The 24,517-nt window shown below is 43.1% G+C and overlaps 3 protein-coding genes across 6 annotated transcripts in view; 2 read left to right on the top strand and 1 right to left on the bottom strand.

Moving 5' to 3' along the window:
* The first annotated feature begins 326 nt into the window (after positions 1–326).
* LOC106564477 (programmed cell death protein 4) lies at positions 327–15,809 on the top strand. 3 transcript variants are annotated; one of them, XM_014130590.2, is made up of 12 exons: positions 327–463; positions 1,042–1,146; positions 1,489–1,800; positions 5,671–5,765; positions 5,984–6,097; positions 6,349–6,570; positions 12,732–12,829; positions 13,596–13,710; positions 14,101–14,208; positions 14,413–14,523; positions 14,778–14,917; positions 15,012–15,809. In XM_014130590.2, exons 2-12 carry the CDS (start codon positions 1,104–1,106, stop codon positions 15,070–15,072), a joined length of 1,419 nt encoding a protein of 472 aa, XP_013986065.2. In that variant the 5' UTR covers positions 327–463; positions 1,042–1,103; the 3' UTR covers positions 15,073–15,809. The 3 variants fall into 3 exon arrangements, with proteins under 3 accessions (XP_013986065.2, XP_013986066.2, XP_013986067.2); XM_014130591.2 differs by having other exon boundaries at positions 378–493; XM_014130592.2 differs by lacking the exon at positions 327–463 and adding an exon at positions 486–506.
* A 70-nt stretch (positions 15,810–15,879) lies between these two features.
* LOC106564478 (BBSome-interacting protein 1) lies at positions 15,880–17,399 on the bottom strand. Its single transcript, XM_014130593.2, has 3 exons — positions 17,271–17,399; positions 16,950–17,014; positions 15,880–16,393 (listed from the first exon to the last, which is right to left on the bottom strand). Exons 2-3 carry the CDS (start codon positions 16,993–16,995, stop codon positions 16,239–16,241), a joined length of 201 nt encoding a protein of 66 aa, XP_013986068.1. The 5' UTR covers positions 16,996–17,014; positions 17,271–17,399; the 3' UTR covers positions 15,880–16,238.
* Positions 17,400–22,813: 5,414 nt separating this feature from the next.
* The window catches only part of LOC106564476 (leucine-rich repeat protein SHOC-2), a 40,663-nt gene continuing 38,959 nt past the window's right edge, over positions 22,814–24,517 (top strand). The window contains exon 1 of one of the 2 annotated variants that reach the window (XM_014130589.2): positions 22,814–22,937. The gene's annotated coding sequence lies outside the window, so the exon portion shown is untranslated. Of the gene's footprint in view, positions 22,938–23,374; positions 23,392–24,517 lie in introns of those variants that run through there. The other variant, XM_045691044.1, reaches the window with a different exon arrangement.

Consider the following 24,517-nt stretch of genomic DNA (forward strand, 5'->3'; position numbering starts at 1 on the left):
AACGTTTGAGAACCCTTAGGCCTACACTATAATGAACAACATGTTCTAGCTATTTTAGGGTCTAACATTGCACAATTTAGGACTTAGGCTTATTTTGTTGGGTTTCAAATACAACAATGAAAGTTATTTGACCTTTTCTCCAACACAAAAACGCTTATTATAAGTCGTTATTATAGCAATAGCGTTATAGCAAGTGTTGAAAGTTTTACAAAAACGTATTGTTGCTACTCTGCAACCCCAACGATAGGGGGCAGCACTACATAATTAGAAAGTCGACCCTACAGAAAATACGAGAAGCCAGGTCTCATCCGAGATTTTGATTGGTGCCCTCTTTACAACAGGTTTGCAAGGTCAGCCAATCGGATATCTCAAACACAATTATATGCCAAGTGTTGCTGGGTATACAACATAAAAACAACAGAATTTAAAACCACATCAACTAGCAGCTTCAACGGCAGACACGGTCAGTGAGTTTCCTTTGGACACGCAAGAGGTAGACAGCTAATGTATGACATTATGGAGCAGCTCTTCTAAGTCGACGATAAATAATTTTACCTACTGTAATATAGCTGGCTTTGTTGTTGTCGTGCATTTTCCCGTCGCTTGGGACTTGGGCTGCCAAGTGACAACAACCGAGGCAGCCTTCAACTTTGATACCTGCAAAGCTAGTGACAATATACAAATTATCCCTGAAATATGAATTATATATAGTGCATCAACTTTAAGCTGTATTTAACTCTTGTTGTTTCATTGCTTACCATTTGTACCGTGTAATATCTCGTCATTGATTTCTGCACAACGATGCGGTCATTGTTTTGCCTGCATAGTGGTGCGTCGTCGCAGCAGGAGCTTGCGATTGACTGACAAAAGTGATTTGCTGTGCTGCTGTCCGAAAACATTTTGTTGACAGATTTGTATTTAGTCTGGAGATTATCAATGCATGAATTAGGTCAGGTGAAGGGGGGCTTGTCTGGACATGTTGACGTGCCAATAATATGAATGCACATCAAAATGAATTGACACGTTATTTGATCATTTTAGGTGTCTGCATAATTTTTTTTTTCGCACGCTTTTCCGCTGCTCCAAATCCCCTTTTTAAAACAATGGCAACTGACTGCGAGGCATGGCTGAACGCTAACCCCCTTGGTAAGTTATCTTTACCAGTCTATTCTGTCTGGACTTTTGATGCGGAAGTAGCTCAGTGATTACTGGTGACTCTAACTTGCAGTGACTGCAGCGTTTTCTGTAACCACTGATCATGATTTGTATTCTGCTGGCCTTACATTTTATATAGTCAAGAATAACAGTTTTAAAGTGATAATGCATTATAATAAATGAATGTTTATAAGACAATTAGTGCATTGTGAACATCAAATGACCTTATAGTTACCTGTAACCTCTCTCATGAAATATAACATCTGCAAATAGTATTTTCTGGTCAGTCAGTCAAACTGCCTTCTTACCTTGTCTTTCACCCCCCGCCAATAGACGCAGACGATCTGAGTGACTCTTTCCTATCGGGCGAAGAGGAGAATGGCATTATCACCAAAAACATCAAGAACGAAATAAATGGCAACTGGATTTCGGCACCTAACAGTATCCACGAGGCCCGTCTCAAAGCCAAAGCGAAGAGGAGGCTCAGGAAGACTTCTTCTAGAGACTCTGGGAGAGGGGACTCGTTTAGTGATAACGGGGACCCCTCCCGGGGTACTAACGGCACTGTACCCCCCACCAGCCCCAAGAGCAAACTGCTGGACAGGAAGTCTCGGGCAGGGAAGGGAAGAGGACTTCCAAAGAAAGGTATGGGGAGTTATGTAGATGTTAAAAACATGTAATGTTAAATGGAAGGGAAGAGGACTACCAGAGAAAGGTATGGGGAGTTATGTAGATGTTAAAAACATGTAATGTTAAATGGAAGGGAAGAGGACTTCCAAAGAAAGGTATGGGGAGTTATGTAGATGTTAAAAACATGTAATGTTAAATGGAAGGGAAGAGGACTATCAGAGAAAGGAATGGGGAGTGACTATGTGGTTATGTAATAAAGTGTTGTTAACATAGGCCTACTTGTGATCACGTGAAGTCACGGCTAGGGAAGGTAAGGCCATTGAAGCCTACCGAAGACCAGTAATGGGACGTTAACATTTCTAGAATAATGTAATACCTAACAGGTTTAATACTGTTGCTGCATTACTTGATAAGCAACAAGTTAGTCTATTAGTGTTTTGAGCAAAAATATGCTTCAAGGAATAGCCCATTGCCTACAGAGTTACAATGTCGTGTGTCCTAGTCTTGCGTGACCAGAAATCGCACCATATTCTTGTTGGCTGGAATCAAGGCTACACATGATCTAGTCCCCAAGAGATCTGTCCCTGCCTCTCCAACTGCCAGCCCAGTAGTAAATCAATTAGCATGTTAAAAAAAAAATGTCAAGGTGATGCTGATCCGATCACACTTACTTATATTAACACAACTCTTATCTCCTTTTGGCATCCATCCGCTGAAGGCTTTTTCCCCCCTAGAAGTTTCCACTAGGCCTATGACCTTGAAGGTGACTGTCTTTGTAGATTTGTGGGTGATGTATGATCCTTCCTGGAGTCAAAAAGAAAGAAAAATAAGATTGAGATCTTATTGCTTATAAAGGCTCCATAATTCAGCACATTATAATATCTGGTCTAAGATTTGGATAACTGAAACAAGATTGAGCATTTGTCCAAAGACATGCAAACTAGGCAATAAAGTAACCTAGATAGCAAGAGCATGGTGGTTTGTTGTAGATAACATCACCTCACCTTCCCATGGTGGCCAACATCTCCAACTAGCCTGGCTTGTTTACCGATAACATGAGTGACTCCTTTTAAATCTTATAGTTGCCTGCATATTAATCTTCAAGATGATAAGCTATTTACTACTTTGTAATCACCTTGTACATGCATGACGTTTCAGCGGTTATGTATAACTGGAGAGGAAGCTGCTTCTCTCAGCAGAGTCAAAGTACGTGTTCCAAATGGTACCCTATTATTTATATAGTGCACTACTTTTAGCCAGATCCCTATGGGCCCCGGTCAAAAGTAGTGCACTACATTGGGAATAGGGTGTCATTTGGGATGTGGTCAGGGCAGCTTGCCATACCCCCAGCTGTTTTACCTCTGGTTCCATATTGACAGTGACTTTCAGAGTAAGAGTGCTGATAAAGGATCAGTTTAGCCTTTTTAGATCTTAATGAATATGATTATGTGGAAAGGTGGGAATCTGATCCTAGATCAGTACTCATGCTCTGAGACACCTTTTGAACTGTTTAGTTCGGTTCTTATCTGATAAAATGAAACTGCAGTATTTTTCTTGGCCTTTGTCAGTCCCCATTGCCAAAATAACATCTTGCAGCAGCACAGTACAGTTAGTTATTTTCTGATAGAAAGGAACCGTGTTGGCACAGATGTATTTGAGTTGTTATTTAACCAAAGAACTGTGCCATGATGTCAATGTAAATGCCTGGGCTTCTGTCCCAAATGGCAACCTATTCACTATAGTAAAGGGAATAGGGTGCAATTTGGAACACAGTCTAGGTCCCGCTGTGGTTTAGGGGCTCCTGTTAAAGTGGTGTAAGGTTTTGGAATCGTAACAAACTATTCTATGGGTGGAATCTCTCAGGGCAACAAAGGTAATAGGTACATTATGTTCTGGAATCAGCCATGGCACAGACAACATTCTAAAGGGGCAGAGCTATATACAGGAGGAATGTTACGCACACACACTGGGTGGGACTTATAGGAGGGTGGGGGGTTAAAACATGTAGGCCTAGACAAGATGAGCTGCTTTGGAAATGGGTCTCTTCTTAAATAGACTGGCAATCTGTTTCTACAGAGCCACCAACAGATGTGGCTTTGTGTAACACTTACTTACTAATGAGGAATGACCCCTTTTAAATATGTGGTTTATGTCACCAGTTGAGCCTTTAAAGTGTTATACTGTCTGACAACACACACTATATAGGAAGTGTCATATAGAGGAAGTAAGGGGGTATTTTTGTGCTCACCACTTGTTCCTGTGTAGTTATAGGCCCACCATAGTGGTATGGATAAATTAAAGGTCTGTAGGAAATATTATTTATTTATCTGTACCCCTGTATGGTTAGGCCAGTTCCTGTTTGTAGTAATGTGTCATATTGGTTTCCGCAATCAGTAGCATCTGTCTGCCTGTGGTATTTTGACACTATGACGTCATATTCTGTCTTTCTGGAGAAAAGCCTTTTGAACTGAAGGTGGTTTTCAGTGTTTCACTTCAGTTGTATTGGAGACATCCTGTCTCAAGCACAGAATGCTGTGTGTGTGTCATGCTGTATATTGTACATGGGTTACTGTTGACCTCCTTTCCTTTGTCAGCACAGTGTTTGCTGTTCAAATGTAGGCTGCGTTGTAATGTCAACCCACTGCAGGTGACCACATATCGACTACTGGTTAGTAGTATGTTTTTGAAAGCTCTGGGGTGACGCAGATCTGGGATCAGCTTGCCTTCCCTAAATCCTAACCTTACCCTAAGACCAATGTCTAGGGATGACTTCACCTTAATCTGGGCAATGCACCAATAGTAGCCCCTTTTTATAATGCACATTGCTGAAGAAAGGTGCATTCTATGTGGCTATTTTTATACTGAACAAATGTATAAACAAAGATTTTACGGAGTTACAGTTCATATAAGGACATCAGTCAATTGAAATAAATCATTAGCCCTAATCTATGGATTTTACATGACTGGGTAGGGGTGCAGCCATGGGTGGGCCTGGGAGGGCATAGGCCTACTCACTGGGAAGCCAGGCCCAGCCAATCAGAATGATTATTTCCCCACAAAAAATACTTTATTACAGACAAATACTACTCAGTTTCATCAGCTGTCTGGGTGGCTGGTCTCAGATGATCCTTTAGGTGAAGAAGCTGGATGTGGAGCTCCTGGGTTGGCGTCGTTACACGTGGTCAGCGGTTGTGAGGCCTGTTGGACGTACTGCCAAATTCTCTAAAATGACATTGGAGGCTGTTTATGGTAGAGAAATGAACATTTAATTCTCTGGCAAGAGATCTGGTGGACATTTTTGCAATCGGCTTCCCAATTGCACGCTCCCTCAACCTGAGACGTCTGTGGCATTCTATGTGCACATTTTAGAGTGGCCTTTTATTGTCCCCAGTACAAGGTGCATCTGTGTAATGGTCATGCTGCTTAATCAGCTTCTTGTTATGCCACAACTGTCAGGTGGATGGATTATATTGGCAAAGGGGAAATGCTCACTAACAGGGATGTAAGCAAATTTGTGCACACAATTTGGGAGAATATGCTTTTTGTGTGTATGGGAAAACATGGGACCAACACTTTGCATGTGGCTATTTCTATGCTTCCTGTGAAGTTTTGTTTTTGCAGTTGAAAATACACAATGTTTGGCTATGGAAAAGATACTTCAGTGGTTTAGATGGTACAATGATTCTCTACACTATACTTGCTTGTTTTGTCGCAAACTATTTTAGCAACCAGGAAATGGCGGAGCGATTTCTGCATATTGCGTCTTTAAATCCCATTGCCAGATTATAATGATTTTTACGTTTTGCTACAGATTTAAACTATTTTGCACCATGAAACCGTTTCTGTTTTGAAAACATCACAGGCATTGTCCTTGTTCCTTGTCAGGTGGAGCGGGGGGCAAAGGGGTGTGGGGCCCACCTGGAGAAGTGTACGACCTGGAGGAAGTCGATGTCAAAGACCCCAACTATGACGAAGCTCAGGTATTGGACCTATGACCTTCTGAGTTAGGTATGGTTAGGACCCTGAGTTTTACCTGCTCGTGAGAACGCAAGGCCTTAAGTATACTATACTTAAGAAGAGAACTTGAGAACTTGTTCTCAACTTGCCTACCTGGTTAAATAAAGGTGAAATAAAATATACAACTTTTTTGGTATCCAGTCTTGATCGGCTTCATTCCTCTGCTTTCTGGTGTCTACAGGAGAACTGTGTGTATGAGACGGTGGTTCCTCCGCTGGAGGAAGGGGACTTTGAGAAGACGCTCACTCCCATCGTGCAGGAGTACTTTGAACACGGCGACACCAATGAAGTAGCGGTAGGTTCATTTCAACGGTTGAGTTTTCTGTAGTGCGAACTAGTGCTTTTAATGTCCTAAACACTGGTGGACCTGCTTCTGCCTTTTATCTGACTGTAGACAGAGTTAATTCTGAAGGATGTAGCTCTGTTCTTCTCTGATATGACCCTATGAGCCCACTCCCTCTTCTTGGCCAATACCCTCTCTCTCTCCCCATTACCGACTCTTTATTCCATCTGACCAAAACCCATCCCCCTCTCTCCCCTCCGTAGGAGCTCCTGGGTGAACTCAACCTGGGCTCCATGTCTAGCGGTGTGCCCATGCTGGCTGTGAGCCTGGCCCTGGAGGCTAAGGCCAGCCACAGAGAGCTGACGTCCAGGCTGTTGACGGACCTGTGTGGCCGCGTGCTGAGCCGTAGAGACGTGGAGAGTTCATTTGACAAGTTACTAAGGGAGCTGCCTGACCTGGTGTTGGACACACCTGGAGCCGCTCAGGTAGTGTTTGACATCGTGCCGTCTAAGAATAGAAGTGTTTGGGGGTATCTGTGAAAATGACTAATTGACCGTGGAGGCCAATGTGTAGGACCGTGTGCCCTTGTGAATGTTTGAGTGACTTAGCAGGCGCACTGCAGTGTGTATATGGTGTCTTTTATGCTTGTGCTGTCCTTCTGTGTTCTGTTCTGCATGCAAATCAGAGCAGTGTATCTCAGAACAGAACGCATATGTTCTGTTTGGAAATTCTATATGCAGGTCATAAAATAAGTAAGAGATTTACAGTTACTATAGCCATCTGACCGTTCCTATCGCGACTGTAAAGTCAACAGACACACTGTTCAAACATGGTATTTATTAGGGATCCCCATTAGCTGTTGCCAAGGCAGCAGCTACTCTTCCTGGGGTCCAAACACATTAAGGCACTTACATTACATATAAAACAATACATCATATAACATTATTACACCACTACAATACACAATGTATAATACCACCATACACCACTATACATCTACAATACAAAATGCATAATACCACCATACAACAATATGCATGTCTGTACCTTTTGTCTCTTCACAATCCCCGCTGTTCCATAAGGTGTATTTTTACCTGCTTTTTAAATCTAATTCTACTGCTTGCATCAGTTACCTGATGTGGAATAGAGTTCCATGTAGTCATGGCTCTATGTAGTACTGTGTGCCTCCCATAGTCTGTTCTGGACTTGGGGATGGTGAAGAGACCTCTGGTGGCATATCTTATTAGTCACATGCGCCGAATACAACAGGTGTAGACCTTAAAGTGAAATGCTTACTATCAGGCTGACCACACCGCTCGCATCGCGTGTGCGAGCGTTGCAAAAATAAATGTAGAAATCTGTTATTCAATTATTGCACCCACACTGCTTGTGTGCGCCAACGAGTGTCTGCGTTACCATGGGCAAAATAGAAATCATTTCTATTTCTGATGCAGATCGTGCTGCAAGTCCTGCCTCTCCCATATCCTCATTGGTATATAGAAACAGGTACCCACATGCAATCTCATTGGTTATACCCACGTGGGTAACTGAAAGACGAACGGTGGCGGTAATGCACCTAATTCACGAAAGTTGCCAATCGCAATTTAAAGTCAAGAGAAGGAAGAGCGATGACTAGAAACGATTCGATTGACCGTTTTATGTGTGGAATAATTGGCGGAGTAGAGGACCTTGTGCATTTCAGGTAAAATAACAACTCAATGTTTATATCCCAGGACAAATTAGCTAGCAACAGCAAGCTAGCTAAATAGGACAAATTAGCTAGCAAGTGCAAGCTAACTAGCTAAATTGCCATAAATGTTTAATGCTTTTTGACCTGTCCCCAAATTAATATAATTGGTCCAGAGTTTGTTTTGATATTTTAACCTGTGTGTCGTGATCGCATTTGGTGTGGGGGGGACAAAATAAATGTATGCACGATGGCGCACGCGCGCAGCCGGTTTGGGTTCCGTGTTATAAGCCCTAACCAACAATGCAGTTTACTTTTTTCCCCCCATATTTATTTGTACAAAAATATGATTAACCAATAAAAGTAACATAATTAAAGAACAGCAGTAAAATAACAATAGCGAGGCTATATACAGGGAGTACCGGTGCGTGGGTACTGGTTAGTTGAGGTATTATGTACATGTAGGTAGAATTATTAAAGTGACTGCATAAATAACAGAGTAGCAGCAGTGTAAAATGTCATCTGGGGTATGCGTTAAAGGTCGACTGACTATGCCTTTTCAACACCGATACCGAATATTGGAGGACCAAAAAATGTGATGCTGATTTTATTTGTAATATTGTTTTTATTTGTAACAATTACAACAATACTGAATGAACAATGAACACTTATTTGAACTTAATATAATACATAAATAAAATCTATTTAGTCTCAAATAATGAAACGTGTTCAATTTGGTTTAAATATTGCAAAAACACAGTGTTGGAGAAGAAAGTGCCATGTAAAAAAAGCTAACGTTGAAGTGCCTTGCTCAGAACATGATAACATATGAAAGCTGGTGGTTCCTTTTAACATGAGTCTTCAATATTCCCAGTTAAGAAGTTTTAGTTGTAGTTATTAAAGGAATTATGACGCGTCGACTATTTCCCTCTATACCATTTATATTTCATATACCTTTGACTATTGGATGTTCTTATAGGCACTATAGTATTGCCATCCTAATCTCGGGAGTTGATAGGCTTGAAGTCATAAACAGCGCTGTGCATCAAGCATTGCTAAGAGCTGCTGGCAAATGCAGTAAAGTGCTGAATGAATGAATGCTTACGAGCCTGCTGCTGCCTACCACCGCTCAGTCAGACTGCTCTATCAAATCATAGACTTAATTATAATATAATAAACACACAGAAATACCATTTAATATGGTCAAATCCGGAAACTATCATTTCGAAAACAAAACGTTTATTCTTTCAGTGAAATACGGAACCGTTCTGTATTTTATTGAACTGATGGCAACCCTAAGTCTAAATATTGCTGTTACATTGCACAACCTTCAATGTTATGTCATAATTATGTCAAATTCTGGCAAATTAGTTCACAGTTCGCAACGAGCCAGGCGGCCCAAACTGTTGCAAATACACTGACTGCTTGCACTGAACGCAAGAGAAGTGACACAATTTCCCTAGTTAATATTGCCTGCTAACATGAATTTCTTAACTAAATATGCAGGTTTAAAAATATATACTTCTGTGTATTGATTTTAAGAAAGGCATTGATGTTTGTGGTTAGGTACAATTGTGCTTTTTCCGCGAATGCACTTTTGTTAAATCATCACCCGTTTGGCGAAGTAGGCTGTGATTCGACGCTAAATTAACAGGCACCGCATTGATTATATGCAACGCAGGACAAGCTAGTTAACTACACATGGTTGATGATATTACAAAGTTAACTAGTGATTCAGTGAAGATTTTTTTTTTTTTTTTATAAGATAAGTTTAATGCTGGCTAGCAACTTACCTTGGCTCCTCGCAGCCACAAGGTCCTTTTGACACTGCACTCACGTAACAGGTGGTCAGCCTTCCATGCAGTTTCCTCGTGGATTGCAAGACCGATTGTTATGAAAAGTTGAAATCGGTCGACCTCTAGTATGCATGGGTGTCCGAGCTGTGTGCTAGCAGTTTAAACAGACACCTCGGTACATTCAGCTTGTCAACACTTCTTACAAAAACAAGTAGTGACGACGTCAATCTCTCTTCCACTTTGAGCCATGAGATTTGCATGCATATTATTAATGTTAGCTCTCCGTGTACATTTAAGGGCCAGCTGTGCTGTTCTGAGACAATTGTCATTTTCCTGTCCCTCTTTGTGGCACCTGACCACAAGGCTGAACAGTAGTCAAGGTGCGATAAAACTAGGACCTGCCTTGTGTTCTTAAGAATCCAGAACAGTGCTTTATTATGGACAGACTTCTCCCCATCTTAGCTGCTGTTGTATCAATATGTTTTTACCATGACAGTTTATTCATTACAAGATTTGGTGATGGATTTGTCCCAGATACAATGCTTTTTTTGGTGTCACTACTGTGTGGGATGTATGTTGTTGTACTGTACCCTGTGTGCATAACAGAGCTGGGTTCAAACAATATTTGAAATACTTTCAAATACATTTGCCTTAGAGTGCCAGATGGACAAGGTTTCCACTTTGTGTTTCGTTCCACTGCGCCAGGCAAGCTCAATCAAGCCCAGTTGAAGTATTATCTCATCCAGCTTCACCTGGAATGCTTTTCCAACAGTCTTGAAGGAGTTCCCTCATATGCTGAGTGCATTTTTGCTGCTTTAATTCACTCTGCAGTCAACTCTCAATTTGGTTGAGGTCTGGTGATTGTGGTGGTCAATTGATGCAGCACTCCATCACTCTCCTTCTTGGTCAAATAAGCCTTACACAGCCTGGAGGTGTGTTTTGGGTCATTGTTCTGTTGAAAAACAAATGATAGTCCCACTAAGCGCAAACCAGATGGGATGGCGTATTGCTGCAGAATGCTGTGGTAGCCATGCTGGTTAAGTGTGCCTTGAATTCTAAATAAATCAGTCACCAGCAAAGCATGCCCACACCATCACACCTCCTTCTCCATTCTTGACGGTGGGAACCACACATGTGGAGATCATCATCTGTTCACCGACACTGTGGTTGGAACCAAAAATCTCAAATTTGGACTCAACAGACCCAAGGACAGATTTCCACTGGTCTGATGTCCATTGCTCGTGTTTCTTGGCCCAAGCAAGTCTCTTCTTATTGGTGTCCTTTAGTGGTTTCTTTGCAGCAATTAGACCATGAAGGCCAAATTCAGTCTCCTCTGAACAGTTGATGCGTCTGTTACTTGAACTCTGAAAAATGTATTTGGGCTGAAATTTCTGAGGCTGGTAACTCTCTAATGAACTTATCCTCTGCAGCAGAGGTAACTCTGGGTCTTCCTTTCCAGTGGCTGTCCTCATGAGAGCCAGTTTCATCATAGCGCTTGGTTACTTATTTTATTTAACTAGGCAAGCCCAGTTAAGAACAAATTCCTGTTTACAATGACTGCACTTGAAGAAATGTTAAGTTCTTGAACTTTTCCGTATTGGCTGACCTTCATGTCTTAATGTAATGATGGTCTGTCATTTCTCTTTGCTTATTTGAGCTGTTCTTGCCATAATATGGACTTTTACCAAATAGGGCTATATTCTGTATACCACCCCTACCTTGTCACAACACAACTGATTGGTTCAAAAGCATTAAGAAGGAAAGAAATTCCACAAAATAACTTTTAACAAGGCACATCTGTTAATTGAAATGCATTCCAGGTGACTACCTCATGAAGCTGGTTGAGAGAATTCCAAGAGTGTGCAAAGTTGTCAAGGCAAAGGGGGGCTACTTTGCAGAATCTCAAATATAAAACTTTTTATTTTTTTATACATGATTCCATATGTGTTATTTCGTAGTTTGTCTTCACTATTCTACAATGTAGAAAATAGTAAAAATAAAGAAACCCTTGAATGAGTAGATGTATGTAAACTTTTGACTGGTACTGTATATATTTACTGATAGCCAGGGGCACACTCGGACATAATTGACAAATGACGCATTTGTGTTTAATGGGTCCTCCAGATCAGAGGCAGTAGGGATGACCAGGGATGTTCTCTTGATAAGTGTGTATTGGACCATTTTCCTGTCCTGCTAAGCATTCAAAATGTAACGAGTACTATTGGGTGTCGGAAAATGTATGGAGTAAAAAGTACATTATTTTCTTTAGGAATATAGTGGCGTCAAAGTACAAAACTAAAGTAATGCTTTAAAGTGTTTTTATTTAGGTACTTTATAACACGGTGGTACTGTTTACTGTAGATGAGACTGTCTGTGAAAGAAAGCGATGGTGAGTTTCAGCTCTTTTCTTTCTCTTCTCCCCGTCCACACAGAGCAGACATGCGATCTCTCGCCTCATTGTCTCGGCAGCGCCAGGCACAAAATGCTAGCTCAGCGTAGGAGGCTGATAAAAGGGTTATTTATCATCCCTCACTCTCTCACTTTCTCTCTCTCTCTCACGTGTCTGTCCTCCTACTCGCTCACTTCCCTGCAAGGCCACCCTCTCTCTGTTCTTCCCCCTGACTGTGCAGTCTCTTTCTCTCTGTCATTCCTCTTTCCAGACTGGTTCTGGTCAGATGAGTTTGGGGCTCTCTTGTCTGCACAGACACAATGGCTTGTTAGCAACAGGCTTTGTCCAGTTTGTCCAGTTTGTCCTGTCCAGAACAGCAAGGCCAGCTCTTTTTTGTTTTCTTCTCCCCGTCACGCTCTCTCTCTCTCATCGTTCTGACTCATGTCAACACTGCCGCTGTCACCTCATCCCAAACAACACAAGTGTTTATGCATCTCTTGGCCTACTTTGATGCTAAATGTAGATGATTTGTCTATTTGCCTCTGCAGTAATTCATTATCAAATGAGGTTATAAAATGTGTTTTGTACTATAATGGTTGCAGTCAAGATATTTCAGGCCCATGGGCATGCTATTTGGCAACAGTTCAGTCTGTTCCTCTTTATTTTGATTTCTTCGTTGCCAGAGCTAACTTCCCGTTCTGTTGTTTTGGGGTGGACCAGAGAGAAGTGTTTGAGACCAGTGTGTGTTAACTGTGTTTTCTTTTTGTCTTTCAGCTCATCGGCCAATTCATTGCCCGGGCTGTCAAAGACAAGATCCTCTCCAAGAGCTACTTAGACGGCTACAAAGGGAGAGTCGACTGTGTTCATGCAAGGTATGTGTTGGTGTTATTATTAAACACGAAACGCCTTCTCCCATTTCTATGTGGTATGATCATGGAGATGTTGAGGGGGTTTACAGTATACCCTTATAGGCACAACAAGGCCCGGTAGGCACAGAGATCTACAATACTCCATCAATGATTCAGTTTTCAACTCAATACCAGTTTTTCAACTCTACTTCAAAATTGCCTGCTCCATGGGAAAATGTGTGGAGTTTCAGGAAATTAGCTTTAAAACGGCTAAATGTTCTCTCCCAGGTCTTGAGACTTAGCATGCACTGCAGCAATCGTAGTAAAAAATGTTTATCACACTCGGAAGTTGGAGTTGTGTTCTGATATTGAGGGGGCCCCTGATGAATTTGCTGTCATAAAAGGGGTCCCCCGGCCCCAAAAAGTTTGGGAACCCCTGGGTTGTTATGTTAAGTGTTTCAACTTGTAATTTGATGGGCATATTCATAGAGACCAATGAGCGACGCTTTTGGGGGAGTGTCATACATGGATTACAGAATAGTTGGCTTGTTGCTAGGCAGAGTTTACGTAATGAAATGTCTTCATTCTATGAATGCATTGAGGGAAATCTAATACATCCCGAGGGATGGTTCATGGGAGTTTGGAATGAGAGGGTATATACCGGGTGAAGAAGAATGAATGACTAAGGGAAGGATAATTCCATGAAAGAGGGCGGTAGAGATGTATGATTGACTGAATTATGACAGGAGAGTGTCCACACTGACTTGTCGCCGTGTGTTTTTCCATATAGGGCGGCCTTGGACCGGGCGGCGGTGCTGTTGAAGATGGGTATGGGCGGCCTGCGCATCGACAACCTCTGGGGAACAGGTGGGGGTCAGAGACCTGTCACCCAGCTCGTCAGAGAGGTGAGACCTGCTCATTTTATAGAGGACTGAATGAGCTGCTTGTCAAGTGTGTGTCCTCTATGCTCTGTTCTTTATGTATGTCTATGTTCTCCAAATGAAGTTATTGGAATGTAATTTCATTGAGCTTACACTATGAAAGGGTGAGGTCATCAAGACCTGCTTTAGAGTTTCGCTGATGTCTCCAGTGATCACATGATATCGACACGTCCATTACGGCTACTCGGATGTACAAGCCACCCTTCGTGAACATCTCAGCCGTTGCTGAACTATGGCTTAGTTTCATGTGTTCTTCCTATCTGTGAGCAGGCCTTTTTGTTGTCATCGATGAACCTCCGGTGTACAATGGGCATACATTGACTTTGGATATCCCTTTTTCTCTACTTGTATCAGATGACCCTGTTGCTGAAGGAGTATCTTCTGTCTGGAGACAACAAGGAAGCAGAGAGGTGTCTGAGAGAACTGGAGGTACCACACTTCCACCATGAGTTTGTCTATGAGGTAACTCGCGGCGTCCGTTGTCTAGTTTTTCTTTCCCCAATTTTCATGTTAACTTATCTTATATAAATGTATTACCTGTAGGTGCATTGGAAATGTACTCGCTGTTGGAGGGTTGTTTTGCTTGAGAATATCAAACTGACATACTGAATTTTCCTTAGTTGATTGTAAGAAAAGTTATTCATCTTTTCTTCCTATTATCAATAGGCCATAGTCATGGTCCTGGAATCCAAAGGGGAGAAAACGTTCAAAATGGTTCTGCAGCTGCTGAAGTTTCTGTGGGCGTCCTCCATCATCACTGTGGACCAAATGAGAAGGGTGAGCTTGGGTGCCACCTGGTGGTAACATTATACTACTGCAGTGCATATGGCGCCACCTGGTGTTGAAACTATTGTGGTTCGAGGACCAATGTTTTATTTATAAAATACTTTTTTACCCAAAAAGTTTTTTTTAAATGAATCGACTGCATCTCCTTGTTTACCATTGATTTGATCTATAAAATGTTCCACACTTATTTTTCATTGGAATTACATTGAAAGTCAATGTTTACATGATAATTATCTTGTTTGCAGGGATTCGAAAGAGTTTACATGGACATAGCTGAAATCAACATCGACGTCCCTCGTGCGTACTTCATCCTGGAGCAGTTTGTCGACAAGAGTTTCAGTGCTGGCTTCATCTGTGAAAAGCTGAGGGATCTTTGTCCTAGTCGGTAAGTATCTTTTTAATTTGCTATTTTTGTTTCTCTCTCACACATCCATGTTTTATGATTGATGGAGATGTACTGATTTTGGCCCTTTTCACAGGGGCCGGAAGAGATTTGTGAGCGAGGGGGACGGCGGTCGCTTAAAATTGGAAAGCTACTAAGAAGCCATTTTGTGCCAGAGATGTTCCGCAAAACTGAAGCTACTTTTTACTATGACCCATATGTCACTTATCGTTTTCCTTAACAGTGAAAGAATGTACATTTAAAAACAAATGCGTAAAATGGCACTTTGTTCTTTAGTTGAAGAAAAGTTAGACAATGCACCCATTTAAGGTGTTTGAGTATACATGTATAAGCTAAAACCCAGAAAGTGCCACACCTCAACGAGTCATTCCATGTTGTTTCTATATTTTCTCTTTATTTCACTGCCACTCCTTTCTTGTTCTAGATTAGTGTTTGTACAAGAATTAAACTGGTTGGTGTATAAAGCTTTCTAATGAAAAGGGGGGCAGATCGTTGGTTCAAAGCAACACCTTCCCTCACCAGCTGCTGTCTGTTTCTAGCCTGGTTTCAAGATCTGTTTGTGCGGTTTTACACAACTTCTACCATAGGAATTTGGGCAAGATGGCACAAACAGATCTGGGTACCAGACTAGTCTATTTCTATGCTGTGCTTGACTTTTTTTATTTTATTTTTTAATTACTCAAAGATGTCATTACTCCAGGCAATTAATAAAAAATAAAGTTAAGCTAAGAGATTGGGATCTGGTTACGATCATTTCACAACAAAATGGTGTCCAGAATGTTTATTTTTATATTTGGGGAACACTGTGACAATGTACCAAGTCTTAATTGCGCCCTGATTGTCAAAAGTTCAATAAATTGCTATACAAAATGTATGCTATTGTCAATGCATTTGTGAGTAGATGACTTGAGAATCATGGTGTGATCTAAATCTAGTACATTATAAACAGGAAATAAATCTTACTTTATTTGAAGAAAGTGTTCACAAATAACATTTACCTAAACTCCAATTCAACTTCTCTCAGAAATAAGACTTTCATATTTACAAGGCTATTATACATTCTCAGCAATTAAAATAATCCATGAGATTGATGCCAACAGTGATATCGCAATATTAGGTTGTGACTAGTGTGAACCTCTGCACTCCATTGTATCCATCTTAACTTCTGGCTGTAGTCCATTTTGTGTCTACTGGTGTTGCTACTGTCCTCCATTGTGGTTCCTGTTGCTTGATAATAAAACTACTGGCTATCATCCATTTTGTGTCTACTGACCCTACTACTCCTTGGGCTGCCATTGCGTGTCTACTGTGGCTCTTTCAGTGCCAGATCCTGTTGCTTGATGGCCTCCTGGGCCTCCAGTTGCATCTTCTCCAGTTTCTCCAGGGTGACTGATTTCAGAGGCATCAGCTTGGGCTTACACAGCACCATGGTGGGGACGTCCTCCATGGACAACTGCCCTTTGGATGGTAGCATAACCAAGAGTGAGAAGTTACAGGCTTGTCTTCTAGTTATCAGAATGCAAACAGAAAATAAGACACAAACCCAGGTTTGCTGCATGCCACAAGCCTAGGAATTAACCAGCTCATACACTTTACAAGACTGTCTTTAAAAGAGACTCATTACTATGACCAATAAAATCTGCATAATTCATCACACTATCAACATGGTATACTCTTGTAGTACTGTGCAGTTTTCCACTGAACATACTGTAGTTAAGTTTTCAGGTAAAGAGAGAATCTGGTGGGCTATGTGTAGGTGTATCTTTTGGGGTCAGTGACCGGTTTCAACAGTAGATGGCAGAGAGGTATTTTCAGTAGGAGTAAAAACCTGAAGGAACGTAACATCAGTTGGCAGTGTTTCAAACTGTTCCTTCTACTGAAAGGAATGTGTTTACAGTATTTTAGAGCATCTAACGTTACTGCAGAAGTTAAGGGGTGGCTGTGTTGAGTTGCATGATAGACGAAATTGCTAATTTATACCACACAGTCTTTATTGATAATGGTCATTACTCACCTTGTTTGGGCAACACTTCTCTAAACATCGATTTGACTTCAGGCATTATGTATTGTTAGGTCCAGCTGAAATAAAAGCATGAATATTTATAGTTGGCATCTGGCAAAAGATTAAGGCACGATAAGATGGCTAGCTACTGTAGTTAATGAGCTTAACTTAGTTAGCTACTACTAGCTAACTTTGCATCACACGAACAGCCGTTCCTGCACACACACGATTTATTTAGTCACTGATGATTAAAAACATATTTATCCATCAATCTTCAATCATATAGGTACGTGATGTTATCCACACGAAATTGATGTATAACCATAACATTACCTCAATTGACAGATTCAGGTTGCCAAGCCAAACAAACCAATGTATGTCCCCTTCCGGGATTGTCAGCTGGCGTTTTCTTCTACGGTTTTACGACCCGGTTTAGAAACAGTGCATCGCATTGCAGTCATCTGGTGGGCAGAGTTGGAAGTTTATATTGAGTTCATAAAATCTCAAAACACTACACATCATATAAATGTGATAAAGAGATAAATCACGTGTTTTCTTTACATAATTTAATTTAAACATATCTTATCTAGCCCAGAGAGAAAATAAGGAGTGAGAAGATATGTAATATGTAGAGGTAGGCAGTGCAGGGCTGCCAGCTTTTGAAGAAAGCTTGGAGTGAGATTTGCTATGTGAATTGCATTGCATCCTGGCACAACCACTAGATGGGAGCTGGGGGTCCTCCACCAGTAAAATGTTACAGTTTTAAAGCTGGGGGGAGGCTTTGAACATTAAACGAGCTCTCAGAATTCAACGACTTTGTTACTTTGACATTTAAAGTATGCTAATTTTTTTGTAAACACGTTTTTTAAGTAATTTGACACTTGTTCAGACAATAATGAAATGAGATAGGGAGACAGGCAAACGCTAGAAACAGTGGGAAGGTTGGAAGTAGGGATTGATCCCTGTTCTCGGGTGGAAGGTTGTATGTGACATGTGCCAAGGACACGTACCACTACACCAAGGCTCTCCACAGGAAATGTTAATATTAAAGGTTGATGGCTGTGGGTAACCACATTATAGATTCCAGTGTCCTTGTCCATAGACTGCTTTCAAGGTAAGGACACAAACATTTGTATTTTGTAATTTGGATGAACTCTCTTTAAAATCAGGCTGGAAGAAAATTGAATTTGCTCTCCAAGAGGGTTGGCCACCCCTGACCTTGTATATTCTCCAAGTGCTAGGTGTTTGAACATGTTCTTGAAGAAAAATCGAATGAATATCAATATTCAGGTGGTTTATGCCTACTAGTTAAATATCAGTGGCATCATCTTACTCTACATAGACAAAAATATTGTCTATGTACAGTAAGATGATGCCAAGGATCTTCAACTAGTAGGCATAAATAAATGTGATATGATGAGTTTATGAGTTGTGAGACCCCCTACCATCTCAGCCTAGCATGCACACCAGTGGCGGATTTAGGCATAGGCGACATGGGCAGCCACCCAGGGTGGCATCTTGCCGGGGGCGGCATGGGGCGCCCACACACACAAAAAAACACAAAGAAACAACAAATATTCCGAATGGTGACATTTGTGCGATCGGTTTTCTATCACTCATTTGCACGTCATGTCAATGATATCATGTCACCGTGTGGGACTGTGGGTCAATTAACCTTGTCGGAGTGGGGGCCCTGATGCTAGTTTGTGAGCTAGGCAGGCTACTGCCTGGGAAGTTCTCCCACTCAGAAGTACGAGATGGAAGGGGACGGGGGTAGGTTGACCTCAGGTCTCCCCACTAGAAGCCAGAGGTAGGGGGAGCGGGGGTAGGTTGACCTCAGGTCTCCCCACTGGAAGCCAGAGGTAGGGGGAGTGGGGGTAGGTTGACCTCAGGTCTCCCCACTGGAAGCCAGAGGTAGGGGGAGCGGGGGTAGGTTGACCTCAGGTCTCCCCACTGGAAGCCAGAGGTAGGGGGAGCGGGGGTAGGTTGACCTCAGGTCTCCCCACTGGAAGCCAGAGGTAGGGGGAGCGGGGGTATGTTGACCTCAGGTCTCCCCACTGGAAGCCAGAGGTAGGGGGAGCAGGGGGTATGTTGACCTCAGGTCTCCCCACTGGAAGCCAGAGGTAGGGGGAGCGGGGGTAGGTTGACCTCAGGTCTCCCCACTGGAAGCCAGAGGTAGGGGGAGTGGGGGTAGGTTGACCTCAGGTCTCCCCACTGGAAGCCAGAGGTAGGGGGAGCAGGGGGTATGTTGACCTCAAGTCTCCCCACTGGAAGCCAGAGGTAGGGGGGAGCGGGGGTAGGTTGACCTCAGGTCTCCCCACTAGAAGCCAGAGGTAGGGGGATGGGGGTATGTTGACCTCAGGTCTCCCCACTAGAAGCCAGAGGTAGGGGGATATGTTGACCTCAGGTCTCCCCACTAGAAGACAGAGGTAGGGGGGAGCGGTGGTAGGTTGACCTCAGGTCTCCCCACTGGAAGCCAGAGGTAGGGGGGAGCGGGGGTAGGTTGACCTCAGGTCTCCCCACTGGAAGCCAGAGGTAGGGGGAGCGGGGGTAGGTTGACCTCAAGTCTCCCCACTGGAAGCCAGAGGTAGGGGGAGCGGGGGTAGGTTGACCTCAGGTCTCCCCACTAGAAGCCAGAGGTAGGGGGATGGGGGTATGTTGACCTCAGGTCTCCCCACTAGAAGCCAGAGGTAGGGGGATATGTTGACCTCAGGTCTCCCCACTAGAAGACAGAGGTAGGGGGAGCGGGGGTAGGTTGACCTCAGGTCTCCCCACTGGAAGCCAGAGGTAGGGGGGAGCGGGGGTAGGTTGACCTCAGGTCTCCCCACTGGAAGCCAGAGGTAGGGGGAGCGGGGGTAGGTTGACCTCAGGTCTCCCCACTGGAAGCCAGAGGTAGGGGGAGCGGGGGTATGTTGACCTCAGGTCTCCCCACTGGAAGCCAGAGGTAGGGGAAGCGGGGGTATGTTGACCTCAGGTCTCCCCACTAGAAGCCAGAGGTAGGGGGAGCGGGTGTATGTTGACCTCAGGTCTCCCCACTGGAAGCCAGAGGTAGGGGGAGCGGGGGTAGGTTGACCTCAGGTCTCCCCAATGGAAGCCAGAGGTAGGGGGAGCGGGGGTATGTTGACCTCAGGTCTCCCCACTAGAAGCCAGAGGTAGGGGGAGCGGGGGTATGTTGACCTCAGGTCTCCCCACTAGAAGCCAGAGGTAGGGGGAGCGGGGTATGTTGACCTCAGGTCTCCCCACTGGAAGCCAGAGGTAGGGGGAGCGGGGGTATGTTGACCTCAGGTCTCCCCACTAGAAGCCAGAGGTAGGGGGATGGGGGTATGTTGACCTCAGGTCTCCCCACTAGAAGCCAGAGGTAGGGGGATATGTTGACCTCAGGTCTCCCCACTAGAAGACAGAGGTAGGGGGAGCGGTGGTAGGTTGACCTCAGGTCTCCCCACTGGAAGCCAGAGGTAGGGGGAGCGGGGGTAGGTTGACCTCAGGTCTCCCCACTGGAAGCCAGAGGTAGGGGGAGCGGGGGTAGGTTGACCTCAAGTCTCCCCACTGGAAGCCAGAGGTAGGGGGAGCGGGGGTAGGTTGACCTCAGGTCTCCCCACTAGAAGCCAGAGGTAGGGGGATGGGGGTATGTTGACCTCAGGTCTCCCCACTAGAAGCCAGAGGTAGGGGGATATGTTGACCTCAGGTCTCCCCACTAGAAGACAGAGGTAGGGGGAGCGGGGGTAGGTTGACCTCAGGTCTCCCCACTGGAAGCCAGAGGTAGGGGGAGCGGGGGTAGGTTGACCTCAGGTCTCCCCACTGGAAGACAGAGGTAGGGGGAGCGGGGGTAGGTTGACCTCAGGTCTCCCCACTGGAAGCCAGAGGTAGGGGGAGCAGGGGTATGTTGACCTCAGGTCTCCCCACTGGAAGACAGAGGTAGGGGGAGCGGGGGTAGGTTGACCTCAGGTCTCCCCACTGGAAGACAGAGGTAGGGGGAGCGGGGGTATGTTGACCTCAGGTCTCCCCACTAGAAGACAGAGGTAGGGGGAGCGGGGTATCTATCAAATAGAGCACCTCTAACTTTGTACAGTACTAATGTAATTAGTAATGCAATTAGTTGTGCAATTTAGTTGTGTGTGTTTCTTGTTTGAAGTTCAATAGTGCAATAATCAGGTTGCTATTCTATTTGTGTATTTGTGTGATATAGGATTTGTGCAATTTAGTTTTATTTGTGTGTATTTTGTTAGCAATAGGGTAATAGTTTAATAATTCAATTCTCTTTTTTATTTTTATTTATAAACTACAATTTGTTTCTATTTGTCTTTGTTACTTCTTTTTTATATTTATGAGTCTTATTTTTGCATATATATTTATATAGTTTAAATGTTATGATTATTTGTTTTGATTAAATTACAGTTAGTGCAGAATGGTGATTTTTTGTTTGTTTGTTGAGGCTGAAGAGGGGGTTTGCCCAGGGAGCCATACAAGCTAGAACCACCACTGATGCACACAATTCTAAAATGTCAAAAATGATATTTGATTCCTGGAGCATTTAGCGTATTTGTATGACTTATTCAAAACTGTTCATGAATGGCGGAAAAACTACATAGCCTCATATAATTCATTTTCAAAGACACAGGTCAGCATATCAGATTTCAAATATTTAAATGCACTGGCAAAATTGGGAAGAAGCAGAATAATAAAATAAGTGTGGGGAATAACAGTAGTGTTCTTGCTGACAATTTAGCCCAGTGTTAAGAATGAGAATTGTTCCACTGATCAGACTAAATAAAGTAAATAGACAATACAATCTCCTGAAAACCACATAAATCTACCCCTTCACCAAAACCAAATAATTGTTCTATTTATTGTCCCCCTTCTTGAATCAAACGTTACAGTTATGGGTTCACAATCTGTTTGACCATATAATTTGTTATAGTTACAAATTAGGTCACAATACCAAACTTCCCTACTAATACGGTGTGGGTCTGTCTGCTGCCTGTTCTTTGTCACAGCCTAAATGCCAACCACCAAACGAGGGGACTAATGCAAACGTGGATTAAATCGACATTAGTACATGCTGTCTAAAGGCTGCATTCTGCAATAGGGACGGGAGTAACAGCAACCTAATTTTGTTGACGACGTGGTACATAAAACAGTGCGCTACCGTGGTGCACACACCTCAGCACAGAACGTAGTGTGTGTGTGTGTGTGTGTGTGTGTGTGTGTGTGTGTGTGTGTGTCTCTCTCTCTCTCTCTCTCTCTCTCTCTCTCTATTTAGCGCCAGTCAAATCTTGAGGGGCGTTTCTTTAAAACATGCCTCCAATCCCATTGATCTCTTACATAATTAGGCCAATCATATGCTTCAATGTGCCGCTGTTCACAGTGCTGTGGCAAGACGAGGTTCTGCTCGTGATGTTAAATTGCAGGCGCAGATGCTCTGATTTCAAAACGATTTGGAGCACAGTTGAAAAGTGAACGCGCTGTCTATAATATTCAATAATTAGACAAATAAAATCAGTACTTTTCAATGCGTGTGATATGAAAGCTGTGCGGTGAGAGCATGAGAAGAGGGTCAAATGCGTGTCTCACCGCCAATGCGTGAGAGTTGGCAGCTCTGGTAGTGGCTAAAATAGATGCTCATGGAGCAGACCTAATCCAACCTCTTCGGGTGTGCATTGTTATTCTAACTGACTGTTTGAATACGATTATAAACGATTTTATACTAAACCTACTAGCAATATATGCTTGCTTCAAACATTCATTTTCACTCCCAGGAAAAAAGCTTTGAGTTATATTCCGGGGTTTTCTGACTTTTACACTTTTATGATGACAATAAATATGTCAGGTAGCTAAATTACACATTTTCACTTACCCAAACACCTTTTTCTGTTCAAGTAAGTCTCGTGATACATTGGTAATACGTGCGTGTGACGCAATTTGGTGGTAGGGAGGGGACCCAAGCAACAGCAGTGGTAGGAAAGAGGAGGAAGCAGGGATGGCAGAGTCACACCTCTGAAGGTAAAACAGTTATATTACTTCATACGTTTCAATATACCTGATGTTTTTATAGTAGGCTTCTTAAATGTCCCTTTTGTCATCCGCATAGCTTGGTTGATGACGCCTTTCCGTAGGCTGAGAACGCACTCTTTTGTTCCAGCTTTGTTCGGAATGGCCGCTGTTTGGAGAATGTTTTGTTTTTTCCTCATTTCACTACGAGAGCGAGAAAAGGGCGCTGCGAAAATGCTTGACGAGAAAACGGCCTTGAATGACCAAGTGTCAATCTGTAAACTAACGATTTTAACATAATAGTTGTTATTATTTGGGTGTCAGTACAGTTGAGGAAGGTAGCTCGATAGTGGGGTTGCGTGCTTGCTTATTTCCCCGTGATAGGCTCGCGATTGTCGGGATGGTTTTCCAAGTCTGACAGCTGCTTTGGTGGGGCCTACGGGAACCGCACAGTCAGAACGCTCGGGTATGTGAGCTTGGAGGTTAACGTTGGCCTTCTTATTTATAAAAAGAAATTGCTATCTAGCTACTGAGACTGATATTTGTTTCCTCTACCAGAATTGTACCTAGATATGACGTTGTCATAGTTGTTTCCTCCTCGATTTGACTGAATGGTTTCAAAAAAATGTTTGCCAGCCTCACTTAGCTTCTGAAGTTAGCTTGATCTGTTGACGTTTCGTTTTTTGATTTCATGACCAGTTGAAATGATTTAGCTAGCTTGCTTACAGATTTTGTTAGCACGACAAGAGTGACACTAAATTAAGAATAGCTAGCTGTTTGCGGCTACTTTTCCCAAACAATCAATAGCTAACTAGCTAGTTTGTTAGCCAGTTCGTAGGCTGGCTAACTAACCAACTTAACGTTAGTATGTGGCTTTGACTAGAACAGCAGGACCACCCCATCGTTTGCTGCTGTATCATACACACACAGGTTGGCCTGCGTCTCGTTTTTACGCATATCAATCGTGATCTTGAAGTAACTTGACTTCCACGATCTGTGGCACCGGTTTAATCGATAATCTCTTTCCACGGATTTGTCATTGGCACGGTTACATCCTGCTTGTGCTGTGGGCTGGTTATGTAGCTAGTAGCGGCCTGCCACCTCACCAGTGCATCTCTTGCCATCACTGTCAAATGTAGACACATTACAGGAGCTGCGTAGTATTAGGCCTATTGGTTGTAATCATTTTTGATAGTCAGTCAGTCAGTGAGACAGTTGTTAAGCCTACCTAGTTAGCTAAATGCTTTGTAAAATGAGAAAAGATATGCAAGGGAAAAAGAGCAGAAATAAACTCTGACTGTCATTCATTCAGGAGTGGACATGGGGAGATTGGGGGTTAAGGACTTTGGAATAATCAATGACAAATATGGCAGCTAAATGTATTTGCACAGTTGTAGTGATTGTATCATATCAAAGCCTAAACCTATGTGTTATTCCAATATTATTCCTATGATGATGATATATGCGTAGACTTATGCAATCCTCAAAGGGAGAGGACAGAGATGAGAGATGAAGAAAATTGGCCAGTCTTGAGCAAACATGACGCAACAACATGGGAAGACTTGGCAGGATTGGTAGTAGTGACTGCTTGC

Source organism: Salmo salar, chromosome ssa12 (genome assembly GCF_905237065.1).
Source record: "Salmo salar chromosome ssa12, Ssal_v3.1, whole genome shotgun sequence".
Taxonomy (NCBI): domain Eukaryota; kingdom Metazoa; phylum Chordata; class Actinopteri; order Salmoniformes; family Salmonidae; genus Salmo; species Salmo salar.

Excerpts from the sequence above, each read along its gene's own strand:
- LOC106564477 (XM_014130590.2), top strand. The coding sequence starts at position 1,104 with ATGGCAACTGACTGCGAGGCATGGCTGAACGCTAACCCCCTTG. Across the intron at positions 12,830-13,595 it reads GTCGACTGTGTTCATGCAAG|GGCGGCCTTGGACCGGGCGG; the intron begins GTATGTGTTGGT and ends TTTTCCATATAG. Across the intron at positions 14,918-15,011 it reads AGGGATCTTTGTCCTAGTCG|GGGCCGGAAGAGATTTGTGA; the intron begins GTAAGTATCTTT and ends CCCTTTTCACAG.
- LOC106564478 (XM_014130593.2), bottom strand. The coding sequence starts at position 16,995 with ATGCCTGAAGTCAAATCGATGTTTAGAGAAGTGTTGCCCAAACAAG. Across the intron at positions 16,394-16,949 it reads AGAAGTGTTGCCCAAACAAG|GGCAGTTGTCCATGGAGGAC; the intron begins GTGAGTAATGAC and ends TACCATCCAAAG.